The sequence below is a fragment of the Phaethon aethereus genome, assembly GCF_964289735.1.
Source record: "Phaethon aethereus genome assembly, chromosome: 2".
NCBI classification, from domain to species: domain Eukaryota; kingdom Metazoa; phylum Chordata; class Aves; order Phaethontiformes; family Phaethontidae; genus Phaethon; species Phaethon aethereus.
In genome coordinates this window covers 5106180-5123793 of record NC_138582.1, presented here as the reverse complement: position 1 = coordinate 5123793, position 17614 = coordinate 5106180, and the positions used below count along the sequence as shown (strand labels likewise).

Genomic DNA, 17614 nt, shown 5'->3' with positions numbered 1-17614 from the left:
CTAACTCAGAAAAGATACACTAAAGATACTGTATTAAATTAGATTACCTCTACATACCCTATTTTAACACTTCCTACCATTTACTGATAGTGCAGGAACAGAGTAATTTCATGAGATTACTGAAACCCCTCCAGTGTCTGCAGCTGAATCTGTAGAATTACAGCTCATGTTTCGTACACAGAGGCAAATTCTCCTGAACATTCAAGTTTCAAAGCAAGTAAGTCAGTCGTCGGAAGCCCTTATAAATTATAAAACAGACCTCAGTCTGCCATACAACTGGCCAGTAATCAACATCTATGTTTCACAGCTTAAACCAAGACTTTACAAAAACCACAATATGCTTTCAAAGTTTTCTTCACCCAAATAAAAGACTTCTCCATTTCAACTCCTGATTTGGTCTTTTGTCCAATTAATGTCATGAAATATTTCTTAATCCCAGAAAGTATATTCCAAAGAAACCATGGACATTATGTTGAACGGAGATACTTTGATGAATAATTCTCCTCTTCACCTTGTGACAAAAAGAAACTACCAGTGAATTACCATTTTGTGATGGTAATCACTGTGACTTTAAGGATCAAATTTCCACAGATCAGATTAATCTCTAAGCCTCAAGTTCGTAATATCTGGCATGGAGTAAAAGTGTGTTTCTTCCATGACTGAGAAGCACCAGGGCTAAAGCACTAGAGAAGCCAAATAATCTCAGCTTCCAAGCATGAAAAACAGTCCAGAATTCCCTAGGTTAAAAATAACATATTGTTTGCTGACAGATTATGATATTTGTTTAAATTTCTCTCTGCAGCTTTTGTATTAAGACATAGAATAGCTGAATATCTAAACACACTGCAGTCTTACTTAAAATTAACAGATAACAGATAACAAATTCAGCCTTAAAACAGAGTATTTCATGTACCAGTATAACCACAGCAATGCAGAGCCAAGCAGGGGCTAACCCACTCTGCCATACAGATGCACTCTAGAACAACCAAGATTTTTAGACAATGCTTAGTACAATTACTCAGTAGTCAACAGCAGAAAAGAGTACATCTGAACATAATATTACACTGTGATATTCTATTCAGCTTGAGGGTACAAGTAAGCTTTATGATGAGGTCATAAAGCAATTTTGATACTGAATTTATGAGATCATTATAACAGTCATTTCCAGAAGCCAGTGGTTTATTAGAAGACAGCCTGTAGCAAAACTGAAAACGCAGATTGCAGAGAAGTTCAACACTGGCAATATCCAAGACCGAAGCACAAAAAATGTAAGGCAAACAAGTGGAGAGGGAAGGTTTAAGCATTAAGACTTATAAATATCAGAACAAGGACATTTCAGAATCAGCAATAAGAGATGCATTGATTTACCTTAATTTTCATTTGCAAAATTCACCTTAATTTGAAGACCAGCTTATGCACAGCATACAGGACTGAAAAATAACTACTACTCCTGAATATTCGCAATAGATACCCATTGCTAAATCATGAACAAATTACAGAAGAGCATTTTCACCACATATACAAATTGTTTAACATCAATCTTATTTATTAACTTAAAAACTCCCACTTGCTTCTTACATTAGTCCTCACCAAACCACTTTAATTGGCTTGACTATTACAAGATAAACTTTAAAACATAATCAAGCAATCACCCTAAATGGCACCGTGCCGGAATATCAAATAGTTTGAGACTTGAGTTCAAAGGGAACCTTGGATCCTCTCTCTTGTACATATCCCACCTTACTACATTTTAGACAACAATGCTCATACTGAGAAAAAGTGTTTGCATTTGGCAACGAACATATATTCATGTACTCTGAAAGATACCCAGTCTAAAACCAAGCAAGTCAAAACCAAAAATACAGCCAATTCCTCAGCACTCAGCCAAGAAAACTGGACAAGAACAAATTCTAATTATACCTTCAAATGCTTAACTGACTCAGTTATTTACAATAACTGCCTGATAGTTTATTTGGAATTTGTCTAGCTTTTATTTTAAGCTACTGGTGGTTCTTATGTTTCTTCCTACTAAAGAGCATTGTCCAAGTAAAGAGAAGTCGCAAAATGAAATAAACAGACAGTATTAAATGGAGGAAGTAGACAGCAGGGGAAAAAGCTGGCTGTAACACCTCACCACAGAACGACTTGCAGTCAAATGTAATGTAGTCATCTAAACAGACAAATGCAATCTCTTCAGTTATGACGGGTAATTTCTTCTGGTCATTTGCCCAGTACCAATTAGGTATGTCCATACACACAGAGACTTACTTATGTGGATAGTCTGGTGAATGGAAAAATACTTCTAAGATATTCTAAATAGTTCTGAACTTTGTAAGCATTTTTAATCCAGATAGATCAAATGATTGGTTTATAGTAGTTTAATTAGGACAAACTGGGACAAGATTACTATTTATGAGTATATTAACGTGATAAATAGAAATGGAAGTTATAGAAACCGACATTTGCTAAAACGGAATGAACCATGACAGCAAATCACCCTACAGATGGTGATACTTTACTGTGGCTTTCTCTCTCTTCATCTACAACAGACCAATCTTATAAATATTGGAAAAATATGTCACATTTTCCCTGCCATGGATGTTGTCTGAAAATACATGATCAGAATGATAATAATTTAAGTAATTAGAAACATAATTTTGTAGACTTCTTCCAGAGCTTTATCCTGTTGGCTATTTTAACACCCTGATTTTTATTTTTCCACCTCTACATATCATCTCTTCTAACCATCACAAGAAGTGCAAGCTTAATGATTAACCCCATTTTAGAATAGATGTTAACACAGTAAATTTTTAATTTCAGGCATGCAGTCATACAAATCAGGCTCAATACACTGATAAATTGATAGATACTGAGCAAGGAAACCCTTGATGCTATTGGAAAATGTATGCTCCATTGAATAGGGCTTTGATTACCTGCAAGGTCCTTCTATGACAAAATAACAACTAATTAAACCAAAATTCATTCCATAAACCTAACGACAGAATCAAGCATGTGCTTTCCCACCAGACTCTTTCATTACACATTACTAAAAAAACAGGTTCTTGCTTTACAGCTCTCCAACATCCTAGTAACACCATCATACAGATCATTGTGAACCTGCAAGTTCTTGGTTGCCAGGACAACGGACTGACAAGGAAAAAGTGCACCAAAAGGTTTTTTTCATTTATTTGGTACAAAGAAATTCTACATTTCTGGATATTTAGTGTGATTTCAAAATCACATTCCCCTGGCTTCTGTAAGTCAGAAGTGTCTACAGGTCAGATTTTCTCCACAAAGTTCTAAACTTAAAAATTAATGCTGGACATTTTACTCACTTAAATACCAAATTATTTCCTCAATCATGCTGATTTATATTTATGAGCAATTGGGAAATACCTTGCTATGTCATAAAATACAAAGAAAGGCCTTACTAATTTTTTATCTTCTTTCATATGCTGTCATCATCCTTTTTGTACTGCAGAATCAAATGATGATGAATTAGCAGTGCTAATGGTCCAAAAGAAACATACTTAAAAATTAATAGCTTCACCTGTTTATTGATCAAATAGAATTGTAAATAATCTCACTGGGAAGAAAGCAAATTCGCATGCAAAGCAAGTTACTGAGAAAAGCAAAGCCTATGTTTGCTTCTCAACCAAAGATATGCTAAGCCAAATATTGCATTGTACAACGTTCGATATAAATTTTGACTGAATGAATTCATGCAGAACACAGAACCATGTAGGGAATGGATAAAATACTACAAGGCATGCAAAACATTCACGAAAGCTAGGGAAGAGATCAATGAAATGCTACAGTACATTTTTTTCAATCTTTGTTATTTTCATCTTAAATTATACCTTCTGTAAATCTGGACAGTATGAAGCGGTTCTTATTTCACTGCTCAAAACAAGAAGTTTAAATCTTCAACAGCAAAACAAACAGTAGCTTGCTCCAGAGAAGACCCATTCTCAGTGAGCACAGTGCAGCTTCTATCTACACAATTGTTCTTTCATCCTGCTACTTTTATTCACTTTTCTTTTGGCACTCTCAACTATTCTGTTTTATGACTTCTACGAACACCACTGAAAGGCTTACTACTGGAATAGTGAAGGTAAGACTTTGATCCCAAAATGTTCAGAAGGCACAAATCCTTCCGTACACTTTAATATAAGAAAACCAAGAATTCATACAGAAGCACCTTCCTACAGAGTATATCACGTAAGAAAGCAACATGAGGTGAAGAATTGACAGTTCCTTGAGTGTACAGTACTGATAACCAACTCTACAATTGTTACTGTTAGCCTGATCTTGTTTCACCTTTTTGTTTGTTCTACTTGTAACAATCCAAACACAGAACATCAAGCTGTTCTAAAAAATAAAAAAAAGGGGAAATATTTATGAGACAAAGAAACCTTTATTTTTTAGTCACAGAACAAACCATAACACTGTACAATTAAAACCACATCTTTTACTTATTTTGATGTCACTCACCTTCACATGACTGCAGTCACCAACTTTGCTGCTTTCTTGCGGATTAATAGGTTTAGACTCTACTCTTGGTTTGACAACCTGCCGAAAAGGACTGGAGAGCGGAAGTCCACTAACACTGATGCCATCTAGAAAGAGAATAAATTAAATTACTTTCACTTGTCTAATGTTATGTTTTATTCCAATGAATCTGTATCTGTATTGTCAAAGGGAGAGGAAATACACAGAAAGAAATATTAACATTTTATACAAAAAGGTAAAACAAAAGGTAAAAATAATTTTGCTCTACTTTTCCCTAGAAGTCAAAAAAGCGTCAAACAGGAATACACAAAAAACTCATCGAAGGTCACAGGAAAGGAAGGTAACTGCATTTGAAATATCGCAACAGAGATGTCAGAGTTAATAATATAAAATTAGTTTTAATGTTTACAATATTAAAAACAAACAAAGATAGAAGTTTGTTTTTCCATTATAGTGACCCTATCAGCTGCTTAGTATCTCTAAACTAACTTCCAGTATGAAGCCTGAGGATTCCTTTTTCAGGTACATATTGTGGAAAAGAATAGAAAATAGAGAAGTCATATTTTGTACCACCTACTGATGTAAAAATATGTAAAATATTTCTTGTGCATAACAAAGGCAGAATGGAAACGAAGGTTTGCATTGTAATAGTCAACAAAAAGCTTAACAGAAATGGTTATCCTTAGAGGAATGCCCTCAGTTTGGAATTTATTAGCAGTCTGTGTGGCATATAGTATAGCAATAAAAGACAGTATGACAACTTGGTAGTATCTGTTATTGCTGACAAGCTTGTATAACTTGAAGGTAAATAAATACACTGTAGCATACTTGGGTTTCTCAACATACCTCCCAAAGTCACATTCTAAGCACAAACCATTAAAATGTGTGAAGACTACCACTGAATCAAAAAAAAGTCAGAGGAACAAGAAAATGAAATAATGCAACTTTAACATATATTAAAACTAGATTCACATTTTCTTATTATTTAAATTTACATCCAAAGTCCAAAGAAGAGCAACTGCAATCCACAAACACCAATTAAATACCAAGCAAAATCCTATATATCACAGCAGAAACGTATTTCTAAACATACAGGAAATACCAAATTACTACACAAAACCCAAACATATTTCCTTTCTGGAAACTGCTCCTATCAAGTTATATTTGCTAATATCACACTCCAATTCCATGGATGACCTTGAATCTGGACCTGTTGAGGATACATTCCTCAAAAGAAGAAAACAAAAGAACAAGGAGGAGCATTAAATGGTTTTGCTTCATTAAAATTCTACTTCAGAGATATCCAAATGAGAAAACAAAGAGCATATTCCCATATTCCTTTACATCCATCTTCCTTCACCAACTAATGAGTTTTAAAATGCACCTTAGTTCAGCCTTAAAGATACAACACTATGATATACATCAGATTTGAAGGTGCCGACTCAGGAGGTTTACTAGTCAAAAGAAACGAAAAAGTTTTTAATTTACAACTAACTTATCTCATAAGTAAAAAAAGAAAAGTGAAAAGAAAGATTATTATTTCTCAGGAATTTAGTATTTCCATCACCAACTGTCAACAACATCATCTGCTTCCTAAAAGGTCAATAACCCTTAGAAATGATGGCAAAAGATGTATTCACATACACTGATGTACTTTACATGGGCAAAGCCTGACTGGATGTTGTATATTTGTACTGGACTTGGCTGGGATACAGTTCAATTCCTTCACCGCAGCTAGTACGGGGCTGTGTTTTGGATTTGTGCTGCAAACCATGTTGATAACACACTGATGTTTTGGTGATTAGCTGAGCAGTGCTTACACAGAGTCAAGGCCTTTTCTGCTTCTCACCCCACGCCACCAGCGAGTAGGCTGGGGTGCACAAGAAGTTGGGAGGGCACACGGCCGGGACAGTTGATCCCAACTGCCCAAAGGGATATTCCATACCATATGATGTCATGCTCAGCACTAAAACTGGGGCGGGGAGGTTGGTGGGGAGCATTGCTGCTTGGGGACAGACTCAGCACCAGTTGGTTGCTGGTGAGCAATTGTTGTCATTTGCATCATTTGTGTTCCTTGGAGTTTATTTGCCTCTCTCTTTATGGGTTTTTTCCCCTCTTCCTTAGATTGTTGTTGTTGTTGTTAATTATTAACCTATTTTTATCTGAACCCATGAATTTATTTCTCACTTTTACCCTTCCAGTTCTTCCCACATCCCACCAGAAGAGGGGGTTGAGTGAGCGGCTGTGTGGTGCTTAGTTGCTGGCCAGGGTTAAAGCAAGACATTCTCAAGGCTTCCACCGACTTCTACAGACACTTGCCAGAAGCTACAGAGGACACCGTGAAGGTGTCCAAAATGCCATTCTTGCAGTTGCCACAGGGTACTACTGGCTCCGCAAGCGCCAAGGCACTACTCTTCGCAAGATGGTAGGATACGCTACCACTGAAGTAGTGGAAGGAATGATCCAACTCACAGAAAGAATTCTCGGTGCTTTAAAGGAAGGGAATTTTAAGGAAGAGAAATTAATTTACAGGAAAGGAAAGATATTTTGATGGTTCTGGTGAACTTCACGCAGAAGCAAAAGAATTAGTAGCTAAATACTAGTTTAGCCTGGAGAAAACGAGGCTCTCAGGAGAACTTATCGTGCTCTTCAACTACCTGAAAGAAGGTCATAGCTTGTATGATTATCCATGCATTTTCATACAATGGTTTGTGTTGGAAGGGACCTTTAAAGATCATCCAGGCCAAACCCTACTTCACCTTCTTTCTTCACCTTCACTGTTGTTCTTTTTCAGGTTAGCTAGTTAATGACTTACACATTAAAACAAAAACAAAAAGCAAAAACAAACCAGCACACACACACACACAAAAAAAAAACAACCCTGAGAGCAACCACAGCATGAAGGGAGGGGAACATGCCCACATTGTACTACTTTGAAATGTATGCAGCATTAGCCTGGTTTTCCTCATTGTTAGAATTATTCTTTTAATCTCCATGAATGGTCAAACTAAGACTGTTTATTAATATTAAATATTAAAATATATTTGTTCCATGTGGGTCCACTGCAGAAAAATCAATCAGCAGCAACTAACTGATACAAAATCAGAAGGGGTAAGTCTGTATAGGGTGCTACAAATGGGAAGACAATCATATGAGTTATTATATGACTACCCTGGAAAACATATCAACTAAACTTAGTATTTTATTGATACTAACTAAAATAAAAAAGCCTTTTCTCTTATAATATAACTACATTGAATCATGCAGTAATCTAGCCCATGAAAAGCAGGGAAAAGGAAAGAAAATGAGAGCACAGAAGAATTTTGTATGGGCTAATAGGCATTTTATTTCTAACCTGCACAAGAAATAACAAGGTATCAAACCACTCCTAGAGCAGCTCTTAGCATCTCTTAAAAGCCAACTGATATTAAAGCAAACATACTTACTAGCCTAAGATTTGAGGCAATAATACACTAAAAATTTCAAGACAGCTTGCCAACAAAACTCATCATGAATACATTTGACTGCAGGCTTTGAAATCCACTCTTTTTTAAAGAAAATAAAAAGTTTTACACGAGCAAAAATCTTATTTTCAAATTGCTGAATTATTTTCACCAGTTCTATATTTAGAACAAAAGTTTACACTGATTGGTGTATAAAATTGCAAAGAAAAACATGAAAATAACCAAGTATGAAAAATTGCACGGCATTAGTCAGATTCTCCACTGTATATAGAGTACCAGTTTCCCTTTCTTTGAGAAAGGAATAGGTAATACCTAAAACAACATCACGGACATACAACTAATTCCTTTCTTAATTGTTTGATCCTTTAAAAATCCATTCTATTTTCATTGTCATAGGAACAAAAAAAAGACAAAGGTTAGTTTAAACCTTTTCTCTGAGGAAGAGAGAATTTTTACTCTCTAAATTGTACCTGCAAAAGGTATGATAGCAAAATAAACACTGCTTCTGCACTCGAACCTGGCATTCCACACAAAGCCCAGTGCCAGGCACTGCATTATACTTCAAATGACTCACCCCTTCATAACTTTGACTGTGCAAGGGAACTTCTATGCCAGAGGACAAAAAAAATTAATGTTGTGCTGCTAGCAAGTTTTTTTTAATTATTTAGCTTTTTCTGTTCTTTAACCAGGCAGCAAAGGTGGTCCAGCTCCTCTGCAATACATTAAACAGTCACCAGACAATGGGGAAACACATTCTGTTAAAAGCCCTGGTAGGCTGCAGAACTTAATGATGGCAGAAGAAAATAGATAACTGAAAAATTCAGAGGATCAATGAAGCCAACATAAGATTTAAACTACTTGGTATTTACATTTTTTGAGACTTCATACATTTTATTTTCTCTCATGAAGTTTAGAGATTTGAGGATGCTAAATTCTCCACAGTTTTCTTTTGTCAATCCATACTGTCAAAAAGCTTGAGCAGCCTTTTACTATAAAAAGAACAATTGTCTTTCTACTCTATCCAGAAATCTTCCTAATTTCTAGAATCCACACTGAATATTTCCATGGTAACAGCACATGACCAACACTTTTTCCATGGTAACTGCAAAAACACAGTTTGCCTTTCCAACATTGCAGTCCCTGCTGTCACAACAGAGCAAAATCTCTTACCAGAATTTCCTCTCTCCTCTCAAATGTTAAGTAAATTGTCAATTTAACTTCATTAGCCACTTTCACGGCATGTTGCACAGAAGAATCACACACAATTTCATATTTGAATGAGGGAAAGTTTACTAAGGGAGTTAAACATACAGATTTACAACTTGATGACTAAGCACTGAAGACAGAGCTGGCGGCACAGGACAGCTTCTGTCCTGTTCTAATACACAGCTCCCTCGTAACCCTGTGTTGTACAACGATCACTGGCCTGATCCTGGTGACAAAAATATATACACTTTTCAATAGATGCATCACAACTATGGTGGTCAGAAACTGTGGCAAGGAAACCCTCAAACAACTGACACCAGGACATCATGGAACTTTCTTTGTATTCCAAGGTAGTCTACAGGTTACGAGCAATACAATGTCACTTGAGATGCAAGCATGGCCAGCAGGCCAAGGGAGGGGATTCTGCCCCTCTGCCCCGCTCTGGGGAGACCCCCCTGCAGTGCTGTGTCCAGCTCTGGGGCCCTCGGCACAGGAGAGACATGGACCTGTTGGAGCGGGGCCAGAGGAGGCCACAAAAAATGGTCAGAGGGTTGGAACAGCTCTGCTGTGAGGACAGGCTGGGAGAGTTGGGTGTTGCTCAGCCTGGAGAACGGGGATACTTTCTTGCAGCCTGCCAGTACTTCAAGGGGGTTTGTAAGAAAGATGGGGACAGATTTTTTAGCAGGGCCTGTTGCGATAGGACAAGGAGCAATGGTTTTAAACTAAAATAGAGGAGAATGAAACCATATAGAAGGAATAAATTTTTCACAATGAGGATAGTGAAACCCTGGCCCAGGTTGCCCAGAGAGGTGGTCGATGCCCCATCCGTGTCAACACCCCAGGTCAGGTTGGACGGGGCTCTGAGCATCCTGATCTAGTTGAAGATGTCCCCGCTCATGGCAGGGGGTTGGACTAGGTGACCTTTAAAGGTCCCTTCCAACCCAAACTGTTCTATGATTCTATGATTTTAGGTTGAACTGCTTCTTCTCTGCAGAAATACTTATAATCCAGTATCAGTACAAACCTGCTTACGCCTGTTTTCCACAGACATGAAATGTACTTAATGTTATATATTGGTGTGTCTGTGCCCAGGCACCGGCAGCAGGGGCTGCCGGGCGGCCGCTGTGAGGAGCGGCCGGGGCTGCCCCGTGCCCGACACAGCCGGTCCCAGCCGGTCCCAGCCGGCTCCAAGGGCCCCAGCGCAGGACACAGCTGAGCCCCGCAGCCAAGCCGGGGGCGCCGAGGGGGGAAACAGGACTCGGAAAGGGCCCAAGGCGGCACCGGCAGAGGAGGAGGGAGCCCAGGAGGCGGCAGCAGCAGAGGGAGCCCGAGGCCGGAGGAGGAGGAGGGCGGGAGGGGCTGCAGGCCCGGAGCAGGGATCCCCCGCAGCCCTGGAGAGAGCCCGCGGGAGCAGAGACCCCCCCGCAGCCCGGGGAGGGCCCCAGGCCGCAGCAGGGGGATATTTCCTGCAGGAGCTGCGGCCGTGGGGAGCCCGGGCGGGAGCGGGCTGTCCCTGAAGGGCTGCAGCCCGGGGAAGGGCCCGTGCTGGAGCAGGGAGACCTGTGAGGAGGGAGGAGCGGCCGAGAGGGGCTGGGAGGGACTGACCGCAACCCCCGTGCCCACCCCTGCGCCCCTCGGGGGGAGAGGGGTCGGGCGTGAAGGGGTGAAGCTGGGAAGGGGAAAGGGGCGGGAAGATATCTTAATGCTGGGGGTTTTGTTTCTCACCATAGAGCTCTATTTTATTTGGCAGTAAATTAGATTTATTTTATTAATATGCCGTGTTAACCACAACAGCTGTTTAAGATGGGGAGGGAGCAAGAGGCTGGGAGGGTGGGTGCATTTGGGCCTTAGTCAAGGTTAACCACCACATACAGAAAAATATATAAACATTGTAACTTCTTTCTTATATGAGTGTTTTAAAATTATGAAGTAATAACCCAAGACACGTGTCAGAGTTTTTGGAAAGTACAGAACATGAGCATAAAATATGAAAACTAAAGGCCCCCTCAATCCATTTGTTTATTTTGTCAATCCATTGCCTTACAGAAATTTCAAACCAAAAAGCCTCTCGGTAGGCAACCTCTTCTAAGAATACTGTAACAGTGTCAACGTACTTTGAGCATGCAGGAAAAAAAAAGAGAAAAAAAAACACTCAAGATACGAGAGAGAGTGTTCTTGCCAAACCAAAATATGCCTTTTTTTTTTCCCCTAGAAAAAAAGGCTTGCGTTCTGCTGAAAGTAGGCAGAAGTCTAGAAACTTGCTGTCTGCCGCAACAAAGAGGGGAAGAACACAAGAGTAGACAGAGTTTCAGGCAATATAATCCACTTCACCTTTCACACTACAGGTGGGCATTAAGATGCAGGTCCTTCCCTCTCTCAAAAACATGCTTAAGACTATTACACAAGCGACCACAGGTAGCAGTACTACAGGCAAAACTACTAGGAATGCAGCAACTCTCTGGCTCTCAGGAGCACAGCAGAGACAACCCGTACCAGACTAAGCACTTCTTTAAGACTCCATTACATCTGAAGAGGATGGTAATAATAATAATTAACAGTAGCAAATGCAGTATAAGTAAGGATTCCTTCCTGAGGCTGGTGAACTAACTAAACTAGAACTGCAAGCTAAATTTAGAGTAAGGGTGAATACAACAAAAGGGAGCAAATGAAGTGTAAAGAAATTCACAATCAAAGACTAGAGATTATTTATGCACACTACATTAGATGTGTCTCAGCAAGGAAACAGCATAAGAGGATGGCAGGTCAATTAGCCTGTATGTGCCAGTAATAAATGTATTGCTATTTGCCACAGGTCTGTCTTAACTATTTACATTGTAAAGGTCTGGGGCCTGAAACACATCTTACTCCATGTTTGCATAGCAGCTGGTACAACTGATACAGGCTAAGGTCCTAGGGCACTTAGATACTGCTAAAAAAAACACCCTGTATCAATCAAATTATGAGAAGATTATTTATCTAGATCAAAAGGCAGTTGGGAGGGAAAAAAACACTTTAGTTTCTATAAGCACTAAAGGGGAATTCAAGAACTCTGTAAGAAAAGTTCTCAAAAAATTAAGAACATTTTTAAAGTAACAGGGTGATGAATTTACAGAAGTCACAGAAGCGTTTGTAGTTTAAAAAAAAAAACAACACAAACAAAAAACCCCAGTCATTTACTCAGATTAACAGTGCAACCAAAATAAAACCTGACATCTTCAAACTGCAGAGACAGAAACCTTCTTAGAAATGAAGTCACTTTGAAAAATTATTCTGAATTATTAAATGTAATAAAGGCAACCAAGCACAGTAGCATGTAAATGATCATACTGAAATATCTCCGAGGACTTCCATCATCATCATCAGTAATATTATTATCCTAATAGAGCCCTCTAGGCTACTTAGTTTTTCAGAAGACCTGTCAAGACTATATTTAAATTCAAAACCAGGTATCTTTCTAACCAAGAAGTATATTGTCTATATGCTATATAAGTGTAGGAAATTTTTTAAGTCGATAAAATCTAGCCATTTAAAGCAGAAAAGCAACAAAGAGAGTATGAAGCATACAATGGTCTTGCATATTTATATTAAAAAATATGCAAGATCACCATTTTTACAAATATGCTATTATTTCTCTGCAACCTTTTCTCCCCTAGAGTAGGGAAGGAGAGACTTAAGGCATAGATTTGCTTCTCTTAGCATGTAATTGATTAGTTCCTTTGATGAGTTATGAATTTAAATATTCTCACACCTGTCTTTAGGTTCCCTATACACAGAATGAATAAACACTAACGTTTTACATAATGAAATACTCATTGTAATTAATTCATTACCTTTGCAAACATTATCCCCATGTAACAGAAGTTTTTTTTAAAAGACTGCTTCCCACTAACAAGTTACCATTTATAATGCAATCCAGAAAAAGCAGCTATTATTCTTTTCCCATTTAGCATCAGGGAAATACTGGATTTCAGAAAGTCAAGTATAATGCCTGGGAAGTAGAATTCATCATGTTCCTAATGTCAGCATCCCGCTGACCTCTTTGATTTAACAGGTGACAGAGATCTTACGGCTTAAGCTCCTTAAGCCTCGATGTACTAAGAGATCCAAGTGCTTCTTCCTGCCTTACCTAGTGCAACAACCTTAGAATCAAATACAAACACTGCCTTTCCTGACCAGAGAGCCAAGAATATATGTAGAAGGAAGCTTGAACCACCCAGCTTAGGGACAAGAGATACGAAACTTAATTTGCATTTGCACCAAATAGATCTCCTACATGGTATCCCTAAATCTTGGTCAACTGCCTTCAAGACATAAACCTAGTCTTCTTAATCCTAATTAATAAAGTGTCTCTAGAACTCCTGCCCAGCTGTTCAAAGTGTTTGCAAAGTAATTAATTCCAAAGATAATAAACCAAGGCAATCCAGATTGTGACAAGAACCCTAAACAACATGCTTCAGTTGGATGCGCTTTCATCTGCAGTGTTGTCTGGCATGTTATTAGGCTTTATTTGCCTAAACCCGATTGCCAGCATGGAAGCCTATACAACACAGGCAATGGCATGTTCCTGACATTACAGCTAGGACCTTACGAAACTTAATGACCAGGCAATAAAACATCAAATGGAATTCACAGAATCACAGAATCATTAAGGTTGGAAAAGGCCTTTAAGATCAAGTCCAACCATCAACCCAGCACCACCATGACCACTAAACCATGTCCTGAACTGCCACGTCCACATGTTTTTTGAACACTTCCAGCAATGGTGACTCCACCACCTCCCTGGGCAGCCTGTTCCAATGTTTCACCACTCTCTCAGTAAAGACATTTTTCCTAATATCCAGTCTAAACCTCCCCTGGAGGAACTTGAAGCCGTTTCCTCTCATTCTGTCGCTAGTTACTTGGGAGAAGAGACCAACACCCACCTCACCACAACCCCCTTTCAACTAGCTGGAGAGACTGATAGGTCTCCCCTCAGCCTCCTCTTCTCCAGACGGAACAAGCCCAGTTCCCTCAGCTGCTCCTCATGGGCCTTGTTCTCCAGACCCCTCACCAGCTTCTTTGCCTCTTCTCTGGACACACTCCTGCACCTCAACGTCCTTCTTGTAGGGAGGGGCCCAACACTGAACACAGTATTTGAGGTGCGGCCTCACCAGTGCTGAGTACAGGGGCACAATCACTGCCCTACTCCTGCTGGCCACACTATTGCTGATACAGGCCAGGACGCTGTTGGCCTTCTTGGCCACCTGGGCACACTGCCGGCTCATGTTCAGCCGGCTGTCAACCAGCACCCCCAGGTCCTTTTCTGCCGGGCTGCTCTCCAGCCACTCCTCCCCAAGCCTGTAGCATTGCACAGGGTTGTTGTGACCCAAGTGCAGGGCCTGGCGCTTGGCTTTATTAAACCTCATACAGTTGGCCTCTGCCCATCGATCCAGCCTGTCCAGATCCCTCTGCAGAGCCCTCCTACCCTCCAGCAGATCAACACTCCCACCCAACTTGTGGTCTGCAAACTTACTGAGGGAGCACTCGATCCCCTCATCCAGATCATCAATAAATATATTAAACAAGACCAGCCCCAAATTTATTCAGTATAAATAAATGGGAAAAAACCAACCCTAAACTTACATGTGAAATAAGAGGCTCTCAGCATATCATTACTGTTGAGGAGCAAGATCCTGGAGCTATGGTTCACAGATTCATTAATCTATGAACTCAATGTTCACCAATAGTCAAAAAAGCAAATGATAAATTGTGCATTATTGCATTATTATAAGGAAAGTAATATATAACAAAGATCATCATTAGGTCACTACAGAAATACATAGATCACCTTTCAAATAGTGTGTACAGCCTACCTCAAACATATAGAACTGAAAGGGTTCAGAAGGGACAAGGCTGATCAATGTATGGAACTGTTTCCATAAACAGGGACAACTAAGCCAGTTGGAAATCTTCAGTCTGTGAAAAAGAGCACTGTGGCAATAACATGAGGAAATGTATAAAATCACGAGTGTAGGTAAGATGTTTAGAAGTTGTACTGTTAGCTGTTTCTTGCAATGCAAGAACCAGGTAATATCAGAAGGATACCAGTAGGTGCAAAGCCGCTAAAAGTATTTTAGCTATGATTCTTCTTGCCACAGCATGCTGTGGAGAGAATGAAGAATTTTGTGAATGAGAAACCCACTAAGGATGACTAACAGTGCCTAAAAACAGAGAAACATTATCAGGCTCTGACAGCTCCTGAGCTAACAACAGTCGCAGCCTGAAAGCCTAAAGGAAAGTAGCATGTATGTTCGTGATTTTCCCTATATTCTCCCACAGGCATCTGCTCTTAGCCACTATCGCAGTCAGGATATTGGACTAGACGGTCATTGATCTGATCCTGTACAGCCACTCATGTGTTTTTGCTGCCTTTAATCTAGAAGAACATCTAACATTTTTCCTTACGAGACAGTATATCATCAATGCACACAAATTAGATCAGCAATTCTGATTGATAACTTAGTTTACTTTCCAATTAGATAAGTGTATCATCAGAAGCATCACTAATTTATCCTTTCTGTACTATGTCCTTGTTACAAACAGTGTAAAAGGAAACAACTTCAGCAGCAAACTAAACCCGATTACAGTAACAGATGCCCTGTTAAGGGCATTACTTTTAAAAGACAGAAGTATTTTGATCATCATTGTAAGTCTGGTCTTCAAAAGAGAAAGGTACCATTGCTACCATATGATTAAAAGTCATGTCATAGTTGCCATTGATTTTTCTAGGTCTTTGCTGCTCTTCACACCAGGATCTTACCTGCCTCTTTAGAAAGTACAATATTTGTAAAGTTAAAAGCAATATAGAAAAATTACAGTAGCAAGATGTCAATGTACTTAGCATCTCTAATACTATTGTCCTGGTTTCAGCCAGGATAGAGCTGGTTTTCTTCACAGAAGCCAGTGTGAGGCTGTGTTTTGGATTTGGGATGAGAAACTGTTGATAATGTGCTGATGTTTTGGGTTGTTGCTGAGCCGTCAAGGACAGTCCAGCTTCTCGTGCTGGGCTGCCAGTGAGCAGGCTGGGGGTGCACGGGGACCTGGGAGGGGACACAGCCAGGACAGCTGACCCAGGCTGGCCAAAGGGATATTCCCTACCATCCGACGTCATGCCCAGTACATAAACTGGAGTTGGCCGGAGGGCGGGAATCACTGCTCGGGGACGGGCTGTCGATCGCCGGGTGGTGAGCAATCGCTGTATTGGGCATCACTTGATCTTGTACATCCCTTTGTCGGTATTATTATTGTTATCATTGTTGTTTCCTTCTCTCGTGCTGCCCTATTAAATTGTTTTTATCTCAACCCACGAGGTTTTTCCCGACTCTCTCCCCTGTCCCGCTGCGGCAGCGGGGAGTGAGCGAGCGGCTGCGTGGTGCTTTTGCATACAGTGTAGTAGATAATGAGTGGAATGACGACTTAATAAAAGATCTTATAAAATAAGCAAGCAATAAGCCATTGGAATTTCTATGGAAAAGAGAGGTCATCTATGGGGTACATGAGGACAAGAGTTCAGGGATCTGTAAGTAATGCAGTATCGGCTACTCCTGAAACAGTAAAATCATCCTATAGTTAGCATCAGATCTGCTCCCCCATGCCCCCAGTTCTCCAAATTTGTAGCACAAATTTGTGCTGTCCAGAATTACATTTCCTATCAAGGGCATCTCTCAAAGCCTCAATTTCTTGGCAGCTCTGTTTTCACAATAATATCATGGTGTGGTCTTCCTCCACTATCAGCTTTTTAAAAAAGTTCTAAAGTAAACATTAGTGTAGCAACACTATGGGTTTTGTGCAGTTAAATCCTAAAATATTTTTATAATTTATGTATTTTACACCACGGAGGTTTAACAAACAAAAAATTCTTTTAATCTTCACTGACTATTAATATAAATTCTGTCAACTTCTGTCTAAATGTATTTGCAAGATAACTTGCAGAAATCAGTCCTATTCAACTCGAATAAGCTATGCATGTAATTTTCTATTTTTTCTATACCGAAAATATTTTTTTTTTTAAATTAATGATACTGATAACACATACCTGCAAGTGGAGCCTGGGAAACAGTCCAACTAATAATGATACTTTTTTTTTTTTTAATACAGGTATATCTTTTTTAAGTTAATCCAATCAGTGTAAACATATCAGGCAATTGAAAAAATACTGAGTATAGCAAATAATCCAGTAAGACTGTGTGTTTATTATAAAAAAGAAACCCTTATTACAAGTATCTGGTACCTGTAATTCCAGATAATTGTAATACAAGCAAACATTGTTTGGGTTTTTTTATTCAAAAGAAACAATGAGTTTAAGCACATAAAACTTTCTCTACAGTACAGATATTAGAGGGATTATGCCCTACATTGTAATATGTCACTTCTGCCAAAACTGCAGTCAGCCA

At 39.4% G+C, this 17614-nt stretch overlaps 1 protein-coding gene across 1 annotated transcript in view; it reads right to left on the bottom strand.

Moving 5' to 3' along the window:
- TRAPPC9 (trafficking protein particle complex subunit 9) overlaps positions 1-17614 on the bottom strand; it is a gene marked incomplete at both ends in the record, with an annotated part of 523602 nt that overhangs the window by 410762 nt on the left and 95226 nt on the right. The window contains one exon of the mRNA XM_081996827.1: positions 4495-4619. Coding sequence (XP_081852953.1) covers positions 4495-4619 — 125 coding nt within the window. The remainder of the gene's footprint in view (positions 1-4494; positions 4620-17614) is intronic.